Source organism: Eubalaena glacialis, chromosome 6, assembly GCF_028564815.1.
Source record: "Eubalaena glacialis isolate mEubGla1 chromosome 6, mEubGla1.1.hap2.+ XY, whole genome shotgun sequence".
NCBI lineage: Eukaryota > Metazoa > Chordata > Mammalia > Artiodactyla > Balaenidae > Eubalaena > Eubalaena glacialis.
The window spans coordinates 74,422,824-74,448,936 of record NC_083721.1 but is presented as its reverse complement, the minus strand read 5'-3'; the positions used below and the strand labels follow the sequence as shown (position 1 = coordinate 74,448,936).

The 26,113-nt window shown below is 35.2% G+C and overlaps 1 protein-coding gene across 6 annotated transcripts in view; it reads right to left on the bottom strand.

Annotated features, from left to right (window-relative positions):
• The window catches only part of ACAP2 (ArfGAP with coiled-coil, ankyrin repeat and PH domains 2), a 145,543-nt gene that overhangs the window by 77,378 nt on the left and 42,052 nt on the right, over positions 1-26,113 (bottom strand). For 5 of the 6 annotated variants that reach the window (XM_061193245.1, XM_061193241.1, XM_061193242.1 and 2 more), the window contains exons 2-4: positions 15,030-15,087; positions 6,226-6,345; positions 5,374-5,427 (exon numbers count right to left, since the gene is read on the bottom strand). In XM_061193245.1, the coding sequence (XP_061049228.1) occupies positions 5,374-5,427; positions 6,226-6,345; positions 15,030-15,087 (232 nt within the window). The remainder of the gene's footprint in view (positions 1-5,373; positions 5,428-6,225; positions 6,346-15,029; positions 15,088-26,113) is intronic. The other variant, XM_061193246.1, reaches the window with a different exon arrangement.

The following is a 26,113-nucleotide window of genomic DNA, read 5'->3' as shown; positions in this document are numbered from 1 at the left end:
GTTTAGCAGACCTCTGGGACAACATCAAGCGTGCTAATATTCGCATGATAGGGGTCCCAAAAGGAGAAGAGAGGAAGGGCCTGAAAACATATTTGAAGAGACAATAGCTGAAAACTTCCCTAATCTGGGGAAGGAAATAGTCACCCAAGACCAGGAAGTGCAGAGAGTCCCATACAGGATTAACCCATAGAGGAATACACCACAACACACTGTAATCAAAATGACAAAAATTAAAGATAAGAGAGAATATTAAAAGCAACAAGGGAAAAGCAACAAATAACATACAAGGGAACTCCCATAAAGTTATCAGCTAATTTTTCAGCAAAAGCTCTACAGGCCAGAAGGGAGTGGCAAGATACACTTAAAGTGATGAAAGAGAAAAACCTACAACCAAGAATAATCTACCCAGCAAGGCTCTCGCTCAGATTTGATGGAGAGGTCAAAAGCTTTACAGACAAGAAAAGCTAAAAGAATTCAGCACCACCAAACCAGCTTTACAACAAATGCTAAAGGAACTTCTCTAGGCAGAAAAGGCCACAACTAGAAACAAGAAAATCACAAAATGGAAAAGTTCATTGGTAAAGGCAAACATACAATAAAGGTAGGAAATCATCCAAGAACAAAGCTAGTAGTAAGGTTAAAAGACAAAAGTAGTAAAATCATTTGTATACACAATAAGCAGTTAAGGGATACACAAAACAATTTGATGCAAAATATAATATCAAAAACAGTGATCATGAGGGGAGGAGGGTACAAATGCAGGTTATTTAAAATGTGTTTGAAATTAAGAGATCAGCAACTTAAAACAAGCATGTATAAATATAGACTCCTATACAAAAACCTCATGGTAACTGCAAAACAAAAATCTATAGTAGATATACACACAAAGAAGAAAAAGGAATACAAACATAACACTGAAGAGAGTCATCAAATCATAAGACAAAAGAAGAAAGGGGAAAAAAGACCTATAAAAACAAATCCAAAACAATTAAGAAAACGGCAATAGAAACAAATATATTGGTCATCATCACCTTAAATGTAAATGGACTAAATGCTCCTACCAAAAGACAGAGACTGGCTGAATGGATACAAAAATAAGACCCATGTATTTGCTGCCTACAAGAGACTCACTTCAGATCTGGAGACACATACAGGCTGAAAGTAAGGGGACGGAAAAAGGTATTCCATGTAAATGGAAATCAAAAGAAAGCTGGAGTAGCAATACTTATATCAGACAAAATAGACTTTAAAATAAAGACTGTTACAAGAGACAGAGAAGGACACTACAAAATGATCAAAGGATCAATCCAAGAAGAAGATATAATTGTAAATATATATGCACCCAACATAGGAGCACCTCAATATATAAGGCAAATGTTAACAGACACAAAAGGAGAAATTGACATTAACACAATAATAGTGGGGGACTTTAACACCCCACTTACATCAATGGAAAGATTACCTAGACAGAAAATCAATGTAGAAATACAGGACTTAAATGACATATAGACCAGACAGACTTAATTGATATTTATAGAGCATTCCATCCAAAAGCTGCAGAACACATTCTTTTCAAGTGCACATGGAACATTCTCCAAAACAGATCACATGCTGGGCCACGTAGCAAGCCTCAGTAAATTTAAGAAAACTGAAATCATATCAAATATCTTTTCTGACCACAAGGTTATGAGGCTAGAAATCACTACAAGAAGAAAAACTGCAAAAAACACAAACACATGGAGGCTAAACAATATGCTACTAAACAACCAATGGATCACTGAAGAAATCAAAGAGGAAATTTTAAAATGCCTGGAGACTAATGAAAACAAAAAAAAAACGACTATCCAAAACCTATGGGATGCAGCAAAAGCAGTTCTAAGAGGGAAGTTTATAGCAATACAATCCTACCTCAGGAAACAAGAAAAGTCTCAAACAAACAACCTAATCTTACGTATAAAGCAACTAGAGAAAGAAGAACAAACAAAATCCAAACTTAGTAAAAGAAAAGAAATCACAAAGATCACAGCAGAAATAAATGAAATAGAGACTAAAAAAACAATAGAAAGATCAATGAAACTAAAAGCTGGTTCTTTGAAAAGATAAACAAAATTGATAAACCTTTAGCCAGACTCATCGAGAAAAAAAGGGAGAGGTCCCAAATCAATAAAATCAGAAATGAAAAAGGAGAAGTTACAACCAACGCCACAGAAATACAAAGGATCATAGGGAGAATACTACGAGCAATTATATACCAATAAAACGGACAACCTAGAAGAAATGGACAAATTCTTAGAAAGGTACACTCTCCCAAGACTGAACCAGGAGGAAATGGAATATATGAACAGACCAACTACCAGTACTTAAATTGAATCAGTAATTTAAAAACTCCCAACAAGTAAAAGTCCAGAACAAAATGGTTTCACAGGTAAATTCTACCAAACATTTAAAGAAGAGTTAACACCTATCCTTCTGAAACTATTCCAAAATATTGTAGAGGAAGGAACACTCCCAAACTCATTCTATGAGGCCACCGTCACTCTGATACCAAAACCAGACAAAGATATCAAAAAAGAAAAGTACAGGCCAATATCACTGATGAACACAATGTAAAAATCCTCAACAAAATATCAGCAAACTGAATCCAACAATACATTAAAAGGATCATACACCATGATCAAGTGGGATTTATTCCAGGGATACAAGGACTTTTCAATATCTGCAAATCAATCAGTGTGATACACCACATTAACAAATTGAGGAATAAAAACCATATGATCATCTCAATAGATGAAGAAAAAGCTTTTGATAAAATTCAGCATCCATTTATGATAAAAACTCTTCAGAAAGTAGGCACAGAGAGAACCTACCTCAACATAATAAAGGTCATATATGACAAAACTACAGCTAACATCATACTCAATGATGAAAAGCTGAAAGCATTTCCTCTAAGATCACAAACAAGACAAGGATGCCCACTCTCGCCACTTTTATTAAACATAATTTTGGAAGTCCTAGCCACAGCAATTAGAGAAGGAAAAGAAATAAAAGGAATCCAAGTTGGAAAAGAAGAAATAAAAGTGTCACTGTTTGCAGATGACATGATGCTCTATATAGAAAATCCTAAAGATGTTACCAGAAAAGTAATAGAGTTCATCAATGAATTCAGTAAAGTTGCAGGATACAAAATTAACATACAGAAATCTGTTGCATTTCTATACACTAACAACCAAATATCAGAAAGAGAAATTAAGAAAACAATCCCATTTACCATCACATCAAAAAAGAATAAAATACCTAGGAATAAACCTACCCAAGGAGGCAAAATGAAAAGACAACCTATTGAATGAGAGAAAATATTCGCAAATGTTGTGACCGACAAGGGATTAATTTCCAAAATATACAAACAGCTCACACAGCTCAATATCAAAAAAACAAACAACCCAGTAAAAAAAAACGGGCAGAAGACCTAAATAGACATTTCTCCAAAGAAGACATACAGATGGTCAAGAGGCACATGAAAAGATGCTCAACATTGCTAATTACTGTGAAATACAAATCAAAACTACAAATGAGGTGTCACCTCACTGTGGTCAGAATGGGCATCATCAAAAAGTCTACAAATAGTAAATGCTGGAGAGGGTGTGGAGAAAAGAAACCCTCCTACACTGTTGGTGGGAATGTAAATTGGTGCAGTCATTATCGAGAACAGTATGGAGTTTCCTTAAAAAACTAAAAATAGAGTTGCCATATGATCCAGCAATCCCCCTTCTGGGCATATTTCTGGAGAATCAACTCTGATTTGAAAAGATACATGCACCCCAATGTTCATAGCAGCACTATTTACAATAGCCAAGACATGGAAGCAACCTAAATATCCATTAACAGAGAAATGAATAAAGAATATGGGGGGGGGTGTGTGTATGTATATATATATATCTATATATATATATATAGATATATATATATATACATACACACACACACATAACAGAATACTACTCAGCCACTAAAAAGAATGAAATAATGCCATTTGCAGCAACATGGATGGACCTAGAGATTATCAAGTGAAGTAAAACAGAGAAAGACAAATATCATAGGATATCACTTCTATGTGGAATCTAAAAAAATGATACAAATGAACTTACTAACAAAACAGAAATAGACTCACAGACACAGAAAACAAACTTCTGGTTACCAAAGGGGATAGTGGGGGCGGGGGGGGAGGATAGCAGTTTGGGATTAACATAATACACTCTACTATATATAAAATAGGTAAACAATAAGGACCTACTGTGTAGTGCAGAAAACTATACTCAGTATCTTGTAATAACTTATAATGGAAAGGAATGTGAAAAAGAATATATATATGTATAACTGAATCACTTTGCTGTACACTTGAAACACAACATTGTAAATTAACTATACTTCAATAAAAAAAATTAAAACTTTTATGCATCAAATGACATTATCAAGAAAGTAAAAAGACTACTTACAGAATGGGAAAAATTATTTATATATCATATATCTGACAAGGGTGTAATATCCAGAATATATAAAGAATTCAATTTAGAAAAATTTTAAATGGGCAAAGGACTTAAGTGGACAACAGTGGTAACAATGGCAGAAGAAAATACACAAATGGCCAATAAGCAGATGAAAATATGCTCAACCAGATTGTTCATTAGGGAAATGCAAATCAAAACCACAATGAGGGACTTCCCTGGTGGTCCAGTGGCTAAGACTCCACACTCCCAGTGCAGGGGGCCTGGGTTCAATCCCTGGTCAGGGAACTAGATCCCACATGCCGCAACTAAAGATTCCGCACGCCGCAACTAAGAGATCTCACATATTTTCAGTAAACTTTTACAAAACTTATAAAGGAATTTCACGACATTCCAAAAGTAATATATATCCCTCATTCTTGAAGATCTGTCCTCAAATCTTAAACACAAACATAAATAGCTCAAAAAATACAAGTCTTTAATATTAGCAATTGATTAGACAAAGGGGATATATTTGTATCTTAAAAGAAATAGCTAATTTTAGAATGATGACTTGTATGTCTTTCTTCTTGAAATTGCTTAAAAACTTACAAAGGCACAACTTAAAGGAAAAAAATTAACTTTTATGGGTGTGTACTTCATTGAAATTAAAGTTCACTATTATAGAATGGGAAATAATACACATCTATACTTTCTCCCTCTCTGTCTCTCTCACACACACACACATTTTAGATCCACCCAACTAAAAAGTTGTTGACAAATCAAAGTCATTCATTTTCCAACTTAAGTAATTTTATAAAATACTGCCACCAAAGAAAAGTACTTAAAACATGAACATGGTCATAATAACACCTATTTACTAAACACTTACTGTGTGAAAATTTATCATTTCTTGAAGACTGTCAGAAAATTTGGTCAAACTTGTCTATGAGAAAGAAATCAAAAGAAAACCAAGTCATTTAAGAGCTACTAATATAGGCCACAAAAATGTTACTTCAGCATTTCTGATAGAAAGATCAAGTTACACTGTAAACAGTAACATTTATTTCTCACTAGGACAATCTCACTACCTCTCAGGCATGCTCTGCAGAGAGGTCAAGTCTACATGTAGTAACATAAAACCCTAGAACAGTCAAAGAATTAGCCTGCCCTACCAATACTATTATACTAGCAAATCAAAATGGCCCATGTAAACCTAAGGTAAAATTGAGTATATCAAGACTGTGTCCATTTAGGCATCTATGGATCACATAATCATCAAATTACAACCATTTCTGCACCAGTTATTATTCTTCATAAAAGAAATGTCATAATACCACATAGTATAGCAAGGGGTCTAAGCTAACACAGCATAACTAGCTACCAGAACTTTCCTATGCAGCCCCCAAAATGTATAGTTAGATACTAGTCTTGGGTTAATGCTCTCTGCTTGCCCCGATAAACAGCTACTAATAAGCATGATCCTACTCTCACTGCTCAGGTCCCCTTGTAGATGCTTCAGTTCACCTAGCAGCAAGTATAGTAAACTTATATCCACAATGCAAATCAACCATCACCTTCTAACTGTCCTAGAAAACAGGATTATATCAGATAGCACCAACAGGTGATAGCTTTTCCACTTCTAATTTTAAGGACCACTACTACTATTAATAAGGTAAGTGGATGCATAATTCTCTAACATCTTGTTTCATTTATCATTTTAACTAAATTTAATAATACTAACCTCAACTACAGCATCATTGCTAGAATACTGTGCCAGGTCTCGAATCCCATTCATGAACTGTTTATTTGCAACACAAAAGGCTTTTCCAGTATCAATCATTGCAATACATAGCTTCACAAGCTGAAAAAGAAAAACATCATATCATTGAAAATAATTTTACAAATTACTTAATCAAACAAGTGTTAGCATTAACCACATGAGTTAGCCTAGTTAAGACAAATTATAGTTCATCAATAAACCCGAAATAGACTAAATGAATATTGTTCTTTTTTTCCTTTGGCTTAAAAAGTAAATTCATAAGAGAACTGTACCAAAAAAAGTTGACCTTTCAAACAACGACAACCATTTTATCAAGTTAAATTCAATCCCATAAATTAACTCCATAAAAATGTATTAAGCACCCCTTGGAAGGAAGAAAAGGAAACTTTAGGCAGAGCAAGCAGTATGATAAAAGATTTTTTAAAAACACAACTGTGGTATGGTGGAGGAAAGGGAAGTAAACTGGTATGGTGGGTTAGTCATGCTGGTCATTTTAATATCAGACTATCAAAGCAGAATTGCTTAATCAACCATATTTCTCTAATGCCTACCATCCAGGCATTGTGCTAAATCTTACAACAGAGCTTCTCCCTCTCTTCTCCTGTCCCCTCCTTTCTTCTTTCTTTTTTTCATCTTTCTCTTTTTCCCTTTCATTCCTTTTCTCTCTTTTTTTTTCTATCCCTTCCTTGTTTCTTTCTTTAGTTCACTCAGATACAGAACATTTTCTTTAAGCAAACAAAATCTTGGGTGAAAATCAAATATAAAAAAAGATAAAAGTGGAGCTGCTCTAGATGAAGGAAGGGTAATGAGAGGGTGGGAAGAGGGGCCACCAAGAAGAGGATAGAGCTCAGGAAAACTTTAGAAGACAGCTCAAGGATCTCAGGAGTGTAATTTAAAACTGTTACCCTGGGACCGGGAGGAACAGAAGTGAAAAACATAATCTCTGTTCTAATTCTAACCATTCAAAAAGCAGATAAATTCTATTTAGCACAAGTACAACTGCTATGCTCATCAAAACCATGCAAGAGGGAACAAAGGAGGAACGTGTAATGAGGGCTATGGGGATCAAGGGAGGGTTCCGGGAAAAGGTAACACTTGAGAAAAGCCCTGAACACCAACAGGAATTAGCCAATCAGATAAGGGTAATAAGAAGACACTTCTCTAGGAAAAGCATGTTCTAAGGCCCTGAAGCTTAGATGGCAGGGCAAACCAGGGGCACTAAGTAGCTTAGCACAGTGTGAAAATGTATACAAGGGCCAGATCAGGAAAAGCCTTGTGTGCAAAGTTAAGTTGTTCACATTTTATATGAAAGGAAATGGAAAACAATAAAGATATCAAACGGGTGAGTTAATCAGAGTTCCATTTTAGAATGATGAGCTAAAAGAAGAAAAAGTAAGATAAGGAAGTAGAAAGAATAAAGATAAGGAGATTAGACCAAAAACTACGAGAGCCTGAATTAAGGCAGTAAGCAGGGAGAGAAGAGAGGAGACAAATTTAGAAATTAGTTGAGCACCTAAGTACAATTATGCAGATGGTGTCCTACCAAAGGGAAAAATAGGGGATGAAATCCAGCCTGAGCTCTGCTTGCTGAGGGCTATTTCTGCTACAAGATGCTAATTTGCACAAAGACACTATACTGTCCAGCAAAGACTTGTTTTAACAGTGTTGGGCCTGTGAGGTAGGCCTGAGCTAGATGGGTCTGTGAAATAAGCCAAGTGGAAAGTCTATCAAACCCAAGTGAAAATAGATATTTAAAGCTCAAAAAAGAGAAGTGTACTATAGATACACAAACAGGAGTCAGTAGCAAATAAAGTATCAGTGCTACAATGCTACAGCCTAGGAAAAAAGCAGGGGTCACCGTGTGTACAGTGAGGACCCCACAAAGGAGACTAAAAGAGGAAAAGGGAAAGGTAGGAGGAAAAGCAACAGATTAATTTCATCAAACTCAAGAAAGAACAAAGTATCAAAAGATGGATGATGAATAGGTTGAAAATCCATAAAGGTCAAGTTTTAAAAACACTTAAAAAAAGTTTGTTGAGTTTGGTGACAGTCACCAGCATCCCTAGCAAGAATTGTTTTAAGAGAAACTGGGGGGCTGTAGCCAGATTACAGTGAGTTATGAACTGTAGATGAAGAAGACACAATGAGAGGTCAATTCTTCGCCAATATATATTCTATAGAATATCCCAGGGGAACATTCTATACCAAAATAAGGATTCTGTGATCAAATAAGTCTGGGAAGCTCATTTTGTCAAGTTAAACAGATTTCTTTATTACTAAATTTGTAAGAGCTTTTGATATATTAATGTGTATTATGAGTCCTAGAGAGGAAGTATATAATAGGTAGCATTTCTCAAAATTATCTGACATTGAATTCTCTTTAGAGGAAGCATCCTCATAGGACCAATGTTCCACAAAACCCACTATGAGAAATGCTGGCAGACACTAGTCCTTCAAATAGTTTGCTATTTCAAAAAAAAAAAAAAAAAAGATATCTTAACAACCAGAAAAACTAATTCTAAAATTCATATGGAGTAACCAACACGCAAGAAGAGCATCAAAAAAATTGAAAAAGAGTAATGAGGTGGGGACATTAGCCCCATATTAAAATATACAGGTGCAGTAATTAAAAGTCTGGTAATAGATGTGAATAGACAAATTGGTTAATGGAAGAGAATACAGAGTGAAGCAGCAGATACAAAATGCAGTACTTGATTAAGTAACACTCCAGCCAGGGGGGTAAAAAATTATCCAATAAATGACACAAGGATACTGGATAGCCATCTAAAGCCATCTAAAAAAAGAAAGAAACTAAGTTGTATTCCAAACCCCCAAATTAATTTCAGATGGAATAAATATTTAAACATAAAACATTAAATCAGAAAAGCAAGAGAAAACAGCAGGTGGTATTTTTTATAATCTCAAAGTAGGAAAAGTCTTTCTGAGAAGGATGCAAAACTCAAAAGCCATAGAAGAAACTAATCAATTCAAATACATAACAATAAAACATTTAGATAAGGAAAAAAAAAAAACTTAGTCAAAAGACAAATGACAATATTGGAAAATATTAGCAACAAATCACAAGGGACCGATTTCCCTACTACAAGAAAGGGTATACAACTCATTTTTGAAAATCCAACCAGCCACTAGAAAAAAAATGGCAGACAGACATGTACAGGTAATTCCCAGAAAAGAAAATTCAAATATACGTATGTCCATGAAAAGAAATTCAACCTCACTCATAATAAAAGAAAGGAAAATTACTATTTTTTATAGAAGAACAAAGGTCAAAAAATGTGATAACATGCTGTTTTAAAGAAGGTACGTATGGGGAAATAGGCACTCTCGCACACTGTTGGTGGGAATGTAAACTGGTACAATTTCTATGAAAGGCAACTTAGCAAGAGCTATAAAAATTTTAAACATACATGCCCTCTAATGTAGTAATTTCACTTTTATAAATGTATCATACAGATATATTTGCACATAAGGCACATGACACACATGTAAAGTCATTCATTGAGCCACAGTAAAACACTGGTAGCAATCTAAGTATCCATCTGTAGGCAACTGGATATATAAATTATGATATATCCATAAAATGAGATACAATCAGCCATTAAAAAGAATGAGGCAGCTCTATAATAAATAATAAGGAACAAAATCTAAATTATATATTTTAAGAAAGCAAAATGTAGAACAATGCTAATATCTTTGTTGGAGTGGGGAGAGAAGAGTACAAATACATATAATCTTTCACATGCTTAAGAGATTTCTGGAAGACCACACAAGAAACTAGTTCAGTGTACTCCTCTGGGATACAGATTAGATGATGACTAATTTTTCACTGGGTACACTTTCGTACCTTTGAATTTTGTACCACATGTGTGATATTGCTTATTCAACAAATTAAATAATTCAAAAATAATTAAATTGAAAGTTTCCATAAAAACAGAAACAGACAGGTTGGTAGTAGAACATTATGGTTAAAAACAGGTTTATAGGCTCAGTTGGCTTAGGTTCGAATTCTGCTGCCAAATTTAATGCTCTAAGTGATTCGGAGAGACCTCAACCTCAAGAAGCTTCAGGTTTTTCTGCATGGTTAAAAACAGGTTTATAGGCTCAGTTGGCTGAGGTTCGAATTCTGCTGCCAAATTTAATGCTCTAAGTGATTCGGAGAGACCTCAACCTCAAGAAGCTTCAGGTTTTTCTGTATGACACAATGACAATGGTATCAAACCACAGAGGGTTACTATAAGAGTTGAGATAATGCACTTAAAGATCTTAGCACAAACTGTTACTGGCACATGGTAATTACTTGATAAAGATTTGCAATTCCTTGTCAGAGGTGAGATTTTTCTCCTGTTTTGTTTTGTTTTGATTCAAGAGAAACAAACGTTTTTGTTTACTTAAAATAATGCGGTGGTAGAGAAGGAAAAGGAGAGAGATGGCTAAAGCAAAGTCCTGAGAAGTTAAAAGTTTGGAATTACACAGGAAAAGGGATATTTTTATCACTCAAATGGGAAAAAAAAAATGGAATAAGGACAGATTCTGTTAGGTTTCTAGATTAAAAGCAAGAAATAAAGGTGTTCCCACCAAAAGGAAGTAAGAGACAAGTTCTACTAAGAATGAAGAGCAAGGTGGCAAATCTTGAGAAAACAGTGAAATATAAGAGATGCTAAAGATAGTAAGATAACCTGATTGAGTCTCGGAAAAATTGCTTTGCATCATGAATCCCAGGTATGCGTAGCTCCACCAATTAGTTTCACCAAACAATTGTGTAACTTCTCCTGTAGGGCTTTATAGCCCAGATATGGGACAGAGGATAGAGATGTTTAGACAAATATAGTCAGAATTCTGCAGAGTAGGTGTTATGGAAAGGAAACGAAGGTCTCCAGAAGAGAAACAATGATGTGATAAGTTAAGAGTAGACTGGAAGGGTTCACAGCAGTATTATACATAATAGCCAAAAAGTGGAAACAACCCAAATGTCCATCAATTGATGAATGGATAAACAACATATGGTATATCCATACAACGGCATATTATTCAGCCATAAAAAAGGAAATACTGGCGATGTTACAACATAGATGGATGACTTTAAAAACATTATGCTAAGTGAAAGAAGCCAGTCACAAAAGGTCAAATACTGTATGATTCCATTTATATGAAATGTCCAGAACAGGCAAATCCACAGAGACAGAAAGTAAATTAGTGGTTGACAGAGGATGTAGGGAGAGGGAAATTGGAAGTGACTGCTAACAGGTACAGAGTTTCTTATCAGGGTAATGGAATTAAGTAGTATATTCACATTGTGAATATGCTAAAAACCACTGAGTTGCACACTTTAAAATGGTGGTTTTTATGTTAGGTGAATTTTATCTCAATAAAAAAAATTATTTTAAAAAATATATAGTGAATAAAAAAGGGATCTGAAATATGAAGCGGATAGACTGAAAGACTAGAGATTTAGATAAGCTTGAAAAACAGAAGCAGGAGGAGTCCAACATGAGAACTGGAAAGACTGGAAACTCACATCAGAAAGTAAGATATCAATGAGCATTCCACAGTTTCAGAGATTACGACTCTGAGCAACAAGGCACAGGATATGGCCAGGAAAACAGGTATCAGAATTAGAATAAAGGTCACTATCACAGGCGTTGGAGGGAAAATGAAATTGTCATATAGCTGAAGCACATATACACTGCAGCTATTCAGGGGGAAGGACTGACTGGGTGATAGACAGATACTTTGCCAGCTGTCAAAGTCCTTATTAGATGACAGTGATGACAGCTATACTAAATAACATAAGCCTACGAAGAGGGAAGATTTTTACCTAAGAGTAAAATGAGGGCTTTTTCCCTGTTAAAGACAATCTGTCTTCAAGGAGCTCTAATAGTTTGTTGAAAAGACACCACCATCATTAACATTTATTTAGAACTTATCATGTGTCAAAGCACTTAACATGTATTAACACATCTTATTCACATAATAACCCTATAATAGATACTCTTATTTTTCCCACTTTGGAGATGAAGAAACTGAGACATAGGAAGGTTTAAGAACTTGCCCAAGGCCATATAGCTTAGTAAGTGGTAAAGCCTTGCTCCAGGCTTTGTGCTCTTAATTACTAGACTATGCTACAAACCAAAAATTACAATAATATTATAATAATTTAAATGGAAGTACAATTTTAAAATGTAAGAAATGTAAAGATGCAAGAAATAATGCAATACCTGAAAAAGAACCTAAGTTTGGTAGTACCTGAGCTGTGATTTAAAGGGTATCTGCTTAACAAACAAGGAACAAGCATTCCAGTGAGAAGATGCAATAGATACGGAAATTATATCTAGATGGCCACTATGATGGTCTGTGATATTGCCAATGCCAGAATACCTGGCAGAATGGATAAATAATTGGACCTAGTCGAATAATGCCATCCATTCATGGAGCATTACTCATCAGAAAGAGTCTAACTACTGGTGGCATACATTATAAGCAAAATAAATATAAGCTAGGTCATCAAGCTAGTTAAACCTGTTGCTGCCATGATTTGCAATATTACAGGTACAACTGGCCCTGCACAAAGTTATGAAATCAGTAAACTAGTTTTAGGCAACCCCTCCCCTCCACAAGTCCTTCAATAACAACCATTTCTTGCTCCTCACAGGCTCTCTTCTCTAATTGTAACTCCTCATAATTCTAAAGTAAAAATGATCAATAATAGCTTAAGAATTTGGGAAAGGGACATTGTATAAGGGATCAAGATCTTAAACTAGAGAAATATAAAAGTAACTATGGAAATTCTATTTGGGTGGAAGATGATATTTTAAAAGATGCCAAAGTTTCCATGATGCCCTGAGTAGCCCTTTGGGTAATATGGACTCTAGAAAGGATTTAGAGTTCTTAGTACTGAATGCCAATACTGTGACAACTTGGTTTAGATTTGAATCTTTTGGTTTTAAGATTCTACCAGTCTCTCAACTGCAACCAAATGATATAAAGGGGGGGAAAAAAAAAAAGACAGCTGCTCATAAAAGCAAATCATTAACAAAAATACTGTAAGAGGATTCTGTTTAGGTACTTTAAATTTTGAGGTCCCCCCGACACAAAGTGTTTTGTTTGATTTAGATGCAGTTCTGCCCAAAGAGAGTAGATATCCTTATTGTACTACTCTGTGATTCTTTAAAAAGCCTTCTCCTTCTATATACTCTCATAAACCTACCAGAAAATCAAAACTACATCTTCTGCTGCCTACCTTAAGGGTTTAAAAACTTTGTTTCACAGAGTCCTTAAAAATAAATGTAATACCTCAGGGGAAAATAATAATAATAACAACAACAATGATCCCATATATATAATTTTAAATAGAAAATAAAGTTCTTGAAAATAATATCCTTACAAAAAATTCTAACATTAGTTTTTAAAAACACTTGCCTGGAAGCTTGCTAGTGTTCCTCAGAAAATTTCCAAGTGGCATGTGCTCCCTCAACATGGATCCAGGAGTACAGTGGTGCACAAGAAGAGCACTGAACTAAGAATAAAACAGATGGATTCTAACCCTGGTTCTGCCTTTTCTAACTCTGTGATTTGAAGCAAGTCCTCTTCACTTTCTGGGCTGTGAGACCCTCATCTATAAAATGGAAATAATCCACTTGTCCTACCCACCTCACAGGATTATTGTAAAAATCCAAAAACATACTGTATATCAAAGTGCTTTGAAAACTACAGAGTACTGCACAAAAATAACTTATTACTAAACATTTTCTAAAATTATTTTGTTTTACATATATAACTAATAACTACTGCTTTATATAGTTTCTATACTATTTACATTATATACATATATTTCATGATTTCAAAACATTTGAAAACCATCAGTCTAGTTAATATATCTTATATCCTTGTTATTCAAAATGCAGTCCATGGAACAACAGCATTGGTATCACCTAAAATCTGGTTAGAAACACAGACTCTCAGATACCAAGACTTACTGAATCTAGATCTGTATTTTCACCAGAACCCCACATATTCCTATGCACAGTAAGGTTTGAGAAGCACTGCTTTACATAACAATTCCATTTATAATAATAATTACATAAATAGGAAATTATTTTCAGAAAAGGTATTCAAATATACACATTTATCTCCAAAAATTTTACAATGAACAATGGTTACTTAAGATCAGAAGCCATGTCTTACTCATTCTCATATTTCACTCTGTTATACAGCAGATAACATTTCTTGGGTAGAGGCCAAAAAAAAAAAAAAGATTATCAATAATTAATACAGAAGATAGGAATCAATGTACATTTACCCTTGCATAGAATATGACCATTTAATATCAATTATTAAATACATATTCAGCATTTCTGGCATTAGCTTTAAAAAAATGGAAGGAGTATTTAAAATTTTATATTTGAACATGGCCACACCCAAATGTATAAACAAGAGCGGTTAGGTTACATATGATATCCATTAAGCATCAAAAAAGATTGCAATCTTTTTGATAGAGAAGGAAACAACCGTCCAACAATATAAAAGATGTCTAGTCAGACATGGTTCAAATTCTTGCTCTGGCACTTAGATTAAATTTTCAACAAACTACTTAATGTCTCTAGCCTCAACTTCTTCATAATATTGGGATAATATTAGCATTTACCCTCACGGAGATAAAAGAAGTCACTTGAACCATCTAGTGTTACAGGCACAAATCATTATGCAAAACAAGAATTAATGTTTTAAAAAGTTAAAGTAAAATTTACCTTATCAAGTTTCAGTTCCAATTCTGCCACATCTCCTTCTACTTCTTCCAAAGCAGCCCTAGAAAAATTAAACATAAAGTTACTTTGTGTTTAAACATATACTTTACTCTTGAAAAATAACTCCAAGTAAAAAAATAGATATGAATGCTAAAAAATTACACTTCACATAAAGTAATAACTCCCTTAGAACAAAGTATGAATGCTTCATAACCATGTATTACAACACATAATACAATTATTGTTTAAGGTAATGAGAGAACACATTAGGCTAATTTACTCAACGCATTCATGTTATTCAAATTAATAACACTAATTAGAACTATTAAGCATATGTTTTTAAAAACAAGTAAGAAATTTTGAAAGTTGAGCCTTACAAAGACTCATATTTCTATTCAACAAAGCACATGTAACCAAACAGCAAAGCATCCTTGGCAACCAAAAATAAAGGCTTTTACTTTTAGAAATAGTTCAGAAAGATGTTATGACCCTTGTTTAAGACAGCGTTCTGTTTCCAATGTATTTTTAAAGAAATCAGCAGATTCTCTTCCTTGTCAGGGGAATGATAAAATTCTAACACTAAGTAGTACCTGATATGCCCTATAGGGCAACATCCCCAAATTGGAAATTTGGAACAAAACAGCAGCAACTAAAACTTTTTAAGGATAACAAGATTTTATACTTAAGAGTAAAAAATGTTATTCATCTACTTTAAGCCATCTATCTATCCATTTTAAGACAACTACTTGATAAACTAGCAACTTTGCAATACCTGTTTTTTGAATCAACCGAAATTTGTTTCAATTGGATAACAGTGGGGGACTAGCCACCCAAAAAGCTATTTTGAACTCTGGGCAAGAATTCTCAATTAGACACTGTTAAGAAGAGAAAAATAGCTAAGATATAAGCTCTATTCCCAAAACTACCCACATAACCTCTGTGTGACCTCTTGAATGCCATTTTTATCAGCTTGTGGTTCTACTTCTCTACCTGGTAACATTTACTGAAAAAAATTTTTAATCTCCAAAATAAGAAAATTATGTAACCATAAATTATTCAGTAAAGAAATGCTGATTCCATAAAATGAGATACTCTAACACACAGTTAAGAAACAAGAGGTGCTATACTTCCACAGCATAGAAAGAGAAATGCTTGTCCCCTAACTAAGAGTTTGTCATTTTCTTCAGCAGTGTTTTCAAAGTACACACTGTTCCCTTAGCCTAGAAAACATTTCCCCTTCACATTAATCCTCATTCTCTTCACCTGCCTCTATGTTACTCATCGTTTAAAACTTAATTCACAAAAGGAAAGAAATATATTAGTACAAGGATATCTATTTTTTGTAAATAGATTTAAAACCTACATGTCCAGCAATGAGAAATAATGTAAATAAATGATGGTACTCCATCCTATTATGTGAGGCAGCAGGTTTTTAAATGAGATTAATCTGTCTCTACTGAGATGGAAACTTATACATTACAGACCATCACAAGGGAGGAAAAGCAAGTTACAAAATTACATATAGTGTGAGCCCAGTTTTTTTGGGGGGGGTGGGGTGGGGAGCCTATTCGTGTATGCATAAGAAAAAATCTGGAAGCATATTTACCAATCTGCTAACTATAACTTTGAAGAATGGGGATCAGAGGGCAGAAAGTGAAAATAAGGATTTACACTCCTTATGATTTATACTTCTAGATTGTTTTAATATTTTCAATGACTATGTGTTTTTAAATAATTTTTAAAGCTAATAAAGGGGGAAAAGAAATAAATTCAGACATCACCTTCCTAGGAAGTGGGTCCTCTTAGAAGCTCTATCCCTGTCCACTTCTCTCACTAGTCCGAGCTCCTGGTAGCAGTATAGAGACTCAAAATGTTTGCCGAGTCAAGAAAGAAACTCCACGATTTCAGAAACTTTCTTCGTTTATACTTTTTTTGTTGTTGGCCGCGCCACACGTCTTGCGGGATCTTAGTTCCCCGACCAGGGATCGAACCCAGGCCCCCAGCAGTGGAAGCGTGGAGTCCTAACCACCAGGGAATTCCCTCTCCATTCATAACCATTTAAAACCTCTCCATTTATACTTTTAACCTTCATTTAATTTAGATTGACTCAATCTTCAACTTCAAGAAAATTAGCTGAACGATCAGCTTAAGATTTGATTTAATCATTGGTTTCTACTAAACATATAGTTTAATAGAAATTTCATGTACATTCCTCAATCTTATTTCACTGTGCAATACTACCAATTTATTTGTGAAACACTTTTAAACACCTTTCTTTAAAGAGATGTAAGAGGGACTTCCCTGGTGGTTTAGTGGTTAAGAATCCACCTTCCAATACAGGTGGACGTGGGTTCGATCCCTGGTAGAGGAACTAAGATCCCACATGTTGTGAGGCACCTAAGCCCATGCACTCTAGAGCCCACGTGCCTCAACTACTGAGCCCGCACACTCTAGAGCCTGCCTGCGTACCGCAACAAAGACCTGACGCAGCCAAATAAATAAATAAATATTTTTTAAAAAGAGAGAGAGAGGTAAGAGTTTATGTATAAAATTAACAGGTAAAATGTGTTTTGCCTATCATTTAAAAATAAAGCTCACTGTAATCACATATTGAGAATCTGAAAGTTTATCACAGAGGTTCTTCAATTCAACATTTCACCTTCTCTAAAAAAAATCTCTGTCCTTGGTCATCTAAGATGTGTGTGAAAACTTGTAGCAATAAGTAAGTAGCTAGTGTCTAAAGCAGCCTGGTTAACTGTTGAATATTCCTTGGTATAAAAAGAAAAGTATATGGACAGAACATGGTCTCAGTTCAAATTCTGTCCCACCACTCACTTATCTAAGGCTAAGGTATTTTATCTAAGTTTTTTCATCTGTAAACTGAGTAAACAAATACCTATTTAAAAGAGTTGTAAAGGTTAAATGAGGGACTATACATATCACTGACCACAGTATACATGTACTACAACACAAAGAACACAATCAATAGGAGCTTCTTTCTCTCCTTTCTCGTCCCTGCATCCTGAGGTGAGTTTTGCCTCCCTATTGCTTCTACTCCTTATGCAAGACAACCATTCTGGAACACATTTTTAATATATAAATCAATAAGTAAAACAATCTACACAACAATCCTTCAAATAGTGAAAGACAGATATTATTCCTTTCCAACTCTCTCAAATATTTATTGAGCATATGGGCTTTCCTGGTGGCACAGTGGTTAAGAATCCGCCTGCCAATGCAGGGGACACGGGTTCGAGCCCTGGTCCAGGAAGATCCCACACGCCATGGAGCAACTAAGCCCGTGTGCCACAACTACTGAGCCTGTGCTCTAGAGCCCGCGAGCCACAACTAGGCCCGCACGCCTAGAGCCCGTGCTCCACCAGTGAGAAGCCTGCACACCGCAACTAGAGAAAAGACCACGCGCAGCAATGAAGACCCAACGCAGCCGAAAATAAATAAATAAAATAAATAAATTTATTAAAATATATATATTTATTGAGCATATAATTTGTATAAATGTGCAAGGCATTAAAGAGGACAATATTATAGACCCTACACTCCATAGCTTAAAATGTAATTAAAATTATTAAATTTTAAAAGTTACACACACATTAACAAAGAAAGAAAACACATGATTAAGTAGTAAAATAAGAATAATATAAAATAATGTTAAAAGATGGTAAAATAAAGGGCAAAAAACAGAAAGCAGTCAGCTAAGTCTCACAGGATTATTATAAGCAGGGGTCAGCAAATGACAGCCTGTCAGGCAATCTGTCCCGTAACCTTTTGTCACATAGCCCATGAGCTAAAAATGGTTCTTGCATTTTTAAATGGTTGAAAAAAAACAAAAGAAAAGTAATATTTAATGACACATGAAAACCATATTAAATTCAAATTCCAGTGTCCATAAATAAAGTTTTATGGAAACACCGTCAAGCTCATCCATTTACACATTGCCTATGTCAGCTTGCACGCCCTAGTGGCAGAGTTGAGTAGTTGGAAGAGAAACTATATGGCCTACAAAGCTTAAAATATTTACTACTATCTGGTCCTTTATGGAAAAAGTTTACTGACTCCTTACTATGAATATCAAATACAAGAACATGGATGAAAACGCTTTTTCATACATGAGCTACGTACAAGAAAATAATCTTTAGGACTCAGGTCTGGTTGGCTGTACCCTAAGAAACTGAATAAGCCCAGATTTCAGGGAAAGAGTCGCTTTATTTTTTTAAATTTTATTAAAGTATAGTTGATTTACAATGCTGTGTTAATTCCTGCTGTATAGCAAAGTGATTCAGTTACACATATATTCTTTTTCCTATTCTTTTCCATATGGTTTATCACAGGATACTGAATGTAGTTCCCTGTGCTAGACAGTAGGACCTTGTTGTTAGGGTCACTTTATTTTTAATAATAACTTCATTCTTTTATCTATTCATGCATCACAGATCAACTCACAAAAGAGTTAACTAAAAATAAAAACATAAAACTAGAATAGGAAAAAATCTAGCAGCAAGTACTAACACTGAGACATTTCTAATCACATGGTGATCACTTTGGGCTGTGAATTAAATAAAGCTCTATGAAAAGCACAAACACAGAACTCTCCCCACCCAGATAACTACACACCCCTGGTGTAGAAATAAACTTTTTTTTGTTTTTGTTTTATTTTTTTATTGAAGTATAGTTGATTTACAATCAACTTTTTAAACCACTGCTTTTACAAGTTTATCCATAAGAATAACTAAATAGTATGTGTAACACGAACATTACATTTTCTTTATAAAAGAAAATTATTTGAAAGAAACAGGAGGTATGATAAAGAATTATTCTACCCATCCATTTGAGATCCTTTAAAAAAAAAAGCTGTTTCCACTTCAGCTTTGACAATATGCTTAAAATGGAATTGATAATCTAAGACTAGGTCACATGATGATGCAATCTAAAACACAACTACAGGATACTCAAGATCACTTATTAAGCACATAAATATCCTCAAAGCATTAAAGATGGATCTGAGGCTCTGTCATAACTACCTCCCAAAGAATTATGAAAGAGATCAAATAAATACTCAAACTATAATGTACAGATTTTGAAACTAACATCTATGGTCCTTGTTTTATATAATAGATATATTCCTAAAGGCTGCATATAAATTGAATAACCATTTAGATACTCAGAGGAGTTGCCTATATGTCTATCATGACCTACCATCCCCAACCAACTCTTTCAGCTCAACAGCTTTATCCACCGTGGGCAATGCTGGGCTATTCTTTGCAAAGATAGGACAATGGCAGGATCAGGGATAGCTCACTGATCCAAGGATAGCCCTATAACTCAACAGATGGCAAAACTAGATGACCAAACTCCCCATATAATGAGATGGCTCTCTCTGGGTTTTTGACCAGAGAAAACATGACACACCCTGGAAACTTACTTTTTAAAAGAAATCCCTCATTAGATCATTTTGTAATGTGAATGGCCTCCCCTTATTTTGTTCAATAAGCTCTGAGCCCTTTATAATTGGGTCTCTGTAATACCTTTTTATGTTGAGAGGGAATGGAATGGAGTTTTAAAAAAACTGTCTAGGTTTGAATCCATATTTTACTTCTTACTACCTATGTAATGTTGAACAAGTTCTTCATGTTTCAATTTCATCTATAAAATACAGGTTATAATAACTGTATCTCCCATAGAGATGTATGAGAATAAATTTTTAAATACATATAAAAACCTTAGCACAGTACCTGACACTCAGTAAGTAATCAATAAATGTTAGCTATGATCATCTATAGTGTTAAAGAAAATACACAATTTCTTTTCATTTTCATTTCATGGGGCCAAAAGGGAAGAAAGCAGTAATAAGATTAAGTTATCACATACTTCCAACAAGAATTTGAAATGGTTTAAAAAGGAACAAAAAATTTGCAACAGGCCTTTGATCAGCAGATAAAACAGCAAGTCCAAACTGCTTTAAAACACTTCAATACTTTTGCCCTCTTACAAAAATTACATGTCAAATACACACTGGGGTCTTCTCCTAACTTCTTCATAACTTCAATCTAGCCACAGGAGAATATAATAAAATTTATTTGAAAATCCTCTAGGTTTTCTATGGTTATCAAGGTTGGTTCTATCTGACTCCTCTAAGAGCCTACAAACAGAGGAGAACCAACACTGCAATCAGTACCAGGGGGAGGTTAAGGCCCTGAATATATATTTATTAGACAATAATAGTAAGCCACCTTTTAATAAACAACAAGGTCCTCCTGTATAGCACAGGGAACTACATTCAATATCCTGTGATAAACCATAATGGAAAAGAATAGGAAAAAGAATACATATAACTGAGTCACTTTGCTGTACAGCAGAAATTAAACACAACATTGTAAATCAACTATAGTTCAATAAAATTACATAATAATAATAATAATAAGCCACCTTTTTAAAAAGTCTCCGCCTTTATTTCTGGGAAGTCTCAGTGAAATTAAAAGGACATTCTCCTTTTAAAAGTATATGCTAGAAATGTTGCTAGAAACATTTATATGCAACATAGTATGCTAGAAATGTTGTTAACTGCTCCTATTCGCTCAGATTGGTCAACTAAGCAAAACTGGCAAGATCCATAAGAAATTCAGTCCTGTTAATGGAAAAAAGAATCGTGGAAAAACAGACTAGAAATGGAAACCAAAATTTTAGTCTAACCCTCTACCAACTAATATGAGTCCCTGGAAAGATCTCTGAATCTCTCCAGACCTCAATTCTCTCATCCATAAAAAGTGACGAATGGACTGAATCATCTTTAATATCACTTCCAGATAATAACATTCTATTATTCTGGAAAAAGCATTCAAAGGAAAGCAAGAACCTGGATTTGATTATCTTCTCCCAAGCAAGGTTTCCTCCAGGCCCTCACTCACACTTTCAACAGAGTTAGAGAATAAAAGAAAAAAACATATAAGCCATGAAAACCCTCACCAAAATTTATATTGTTTCACTCATCCCTTTCAAATGCCTCCTCTATATGCTTCTTAAAAGATAATGAACATAGATGAAAATAGTGGGTTGTTTTTTTTTCAAGTTTTTTGTTCAGCTCAACATTTTGGGGAAAAAATGTATCTTCTGTTCACACATGTATTTTTCTGAGTGAGTTCCATTATATTTCATTTTTAAAGATTGTAAACATTATTCTGCCATTTCTCAGAGAAAAAGGAACATTTTTTAAAAGGTAGTTAAAGAAACACGTACCTCCTCTCTTCTCAAGTTCTCCCTTGTCATACACAGTATCCAAAGTAAAACCATTGAAGCCAGAGAAGAGCGTAATTGAAAAGGCAACCAAACCACAGCCCAAGATCCAGATGTAAGTACTAGGTCTAAGTGAATGAATACCACACTCTCAAGTCATTACTCAGGCTTCAAGAACCCTATCAGTCAAAGTTCATCATTAAAAAAAGGGAACACTCTTAAAATATTATCCAGATCATCCTACATAGAGAATAGCGAGCGGGAGAAGTGGAGAATTACAGGATCTTCTGTTCCTAGAGTTCCAGATTGTCTCAACAGGGATATAACTTCAATAGTCACTTTCAGAAGTTGCTCTGCATAGCAGATAGGAATTATACACAAAGTTATTTTTTTATCATGTGCAGTAGCAAATATTCACTATTTACAGGAAACTAGTCTAAGGAAATACTAGTAATGTTTTATTTTGATCAGATAGGAAATTATTTTATACTTTTTCTCACAAAAAGTCAATAGAAAGCCATATTTCCATTTCACCCTCCTCTAACAGGCTGAATTTCTTGTCCAGGGAATTGGCATATCCAAGCAGGTACATATGCTACTCCTAATTGCAGTAGGAGTTAACTTCATTCTACTGTGCCATAAAAGAAGGTAGTGGAAGAAGGGATGGCCCATCTATTATGTTGGGATCAATAAGTGACATATGACTGGTTAACAGTCCCTTCCAGTTTTCACAGTAGAGGATGTAAAGCTAGAATGAAAGCACTAGTCATCTAAAGAAGGGTAAGGTCACTTTCATGAGAAAAAAAAAAAAAAGAGGATTAAGGGGAAAAAACTACAAACTTATGAACTATAGAATATTGCCTTCAACTGGGCCCAGAAAAATAAAAGCTAAAGAAGAAAGTATTTCTGTCTTGAAATCACAACAAACTCAGGCAGGTCTACTTAAAAAATAAATAAATAAAATTTTTTAAGTTGACTTTCTACAAAAGCAGTCCAGTCCCAAGAATTCTTATCACTGTAGTAGGCATTGCCATAACAGGAAAATAAAGTAGCTACTATTACTGTTTAGAGGATTAAGAGCATATGTTCAACCAAAGCAGTTAAACCACAATGCTTTTTCTATTAGTGGAGTGTCACAGGCGATATAGAGAGAAGAAGCTCTGTAAACTTCATGGTTCATAACAAAGGAAGAGAAGATTTCTATGAGAAAAGGACACTGAGACTGATATCACTGTCAGGATGACCAAGGCTTTCAAATAAGATGGGACTATCAGCAGATTCACAATGAGAGAAAGAAGCAAGATGGTAGGGACATCTAGGGCCAGGCCCAGATACCAGTGTCAAAAATTATAATCAGGGGCTTCCCTGGTGGCGCAGTGGTTAAGAATCCGCCTGCCAATGCAGAGGACACGGGTTCGAGCCCTGGTCTGGGAAGATCCCACATGCCGCGGAGCAACTAGGTCCGTGAGCCACAACTACTGAGCCTGCGCGTCTGGAGCCTGTGCTCCGCAACAAGAGAGGCCGCGAGAGTGAGAGGCCCGCGCACCGCGATGAAGAGTGGCCCCCACTTGCCGCAACTAGAGAAAAGCCCTCGCACAGAAACAAAGACCCAACACAGCCAAAAATAAATAAATAAATAATTAATTTAAAAAAAAAAAAATTATAATCAGAGACCTGCCATGTTCCCTTTCATGGCTGTTCCCCCATTACCCTTTTTAGGAAATAGAAATGGTACTAAAGACACAGGTTATCCTCTGCAAATCAGAGCAGGTAGGTGAGGTAACTACATACTCGGCCTTTCAGGGTTCTCTCCATAACATATCAAAGACTGATAGACAAATCACATCTATAACTTTCCCAGACTCCTCCAGTAACAAAAAAAAAAAATTCACTTTAATACATAATTAAAATAATTTTGCATTACCTCTTCTCTGTGTTTTACAATTTGCATGGCACCTTTGTGCATGGTATAGCATGTATTGTATTAAGAGATGAATATAAAATAGTAATATGAAATAATAAATAGAAAAAATATTAAGAGGAAATGAGCAACAACCCCAGAATAACAGAATCAAATTGGAAGAAACCTTAGCAAATTGCTGAATGTCAGAACTGTTTAATGAAAGCAGAGCAGGGGCTTCCCTGGTGGCACAGTGGTTAAGAATCCGTCTGCCAATGCAGGGGACAAGGGTTTGAGCCCTGGTCTGGGAAGATCCCACATGCCACAGAGCAACTGAGCCCGTGCGCTACAACTACTGAGCCTGCGCTCTAGAGCCCGTGCTCCGCAACAAGAGAAGCCACCTTAACGAGAGGCCTGCGCACCGCAACGAAGAGTAGCCCCTGCTCTCTGCAACTAAAAAGAAAGCCCGCGCACAGTGACGAAAACCCAACGCAGCCATAAATAAATAAATAAATAAATTTATTAAAAAAAAAAAAAAGTAGAGCAGCTGTGTTTAGAAAAGCACTTCACATAGTATTTTAGCTCCATTAAAATGCTGCAATTTTACAAGATCTGTAAACAGGATGCAGAAGAATACAAATTTAAGAGCATAATAAATAGGCTCAGGGTTTTGAAGACAATGTTCACACTATAAACCATCTTTGGATAGTAAACTTGTGACACTGAAGCCCCTTCTACTCCTCAGTGGAATGAGCACCTCACCACCACCACCACCTCCTCCACAAAGCACCCTATGTTCACTTCAAATAGAGCACCTGGCACTCAAAATAATTCAACTATTGGTCTAGACGTCCAAACTGAGACGCCTTGAGCAAAGACTATGATTCCTTTAGCTATATATCCCTAGTTCAGTCAGTTAACAAGTAAAACACCTGTTTACTGGACAGATGGAAAGATGCAGCATTTAAAACAATTATGTAAGCTGGGGCCCAGGGCCACTTATGATGGTTATACATGCATTGCAGTGTACATGTATTTATGTGTAACTTTCCAATTCCTTTTCCAATTATAATTACAATTCCAGACTTTAGTTATTCCAATCTGCCATAACCTCTCCAGCCTCATACAGGTGTTATTTTAAAAGTCTTTAGAAAAAACGAAAGAAAAAAGAACACACAAACAATTCCATAAACCTCAAAATCAGATTTACAATGAAACAATGAAAAAGACAGTTCTTTCCACATAAAAGCAGGAGCCTATACACCTTTATTGAACCATTACAATACCTATAATTTCTTTTAAAGTTGAGAGAAATGGGAATTTTTTTCACAATATAATACTCTAGAATGTGGAGTAATAGAGGATTTGGAAAGTAGCTTAAACTAAAGAGGATTTCCTCATGGACTGGATGTGAAGTATGAGCATATATATGCACAGGTATGCCAGTGAGCAGATAGATGTGTAATCAAAGATGGATTAAAAGGTTTTGGCTAGAGCAGCCAAAAGGATAGAGTTGCAGCCAACTTGAGATGGAGAAGACTATGGACAGAACTGGTTTGGGTAGAAAAGATCTGGAGTTCAGTTTGGGACTTGACTTTGAAATATTTATTAGATATATAAGCAGTGACATCAAATAGGTGGATGGATATAAGAGTCTGGATTTTAGAGGTCTGAGCTGGGGGTACAAGTTTAGGAATCATGAGCATATCGATAGCATTTACAGCCATGCCACTGGACATTATCAAAAAAAGTGAAGACAGAAAAGAGAATTAAGGACTGAGGTCTGGGACACTCTGATATCAAAGGTCAGGAAGAACAAGGGGAACTAGCAAAAGAAACTGAGAAGAAGCAACTAATGAGATAAGAGGAAAACCGAGAGAGTGTGGTGTAAAAGGGAACTGAAAAAAGCATATCAAGGAGGAAGGAGTGATCAACTCTG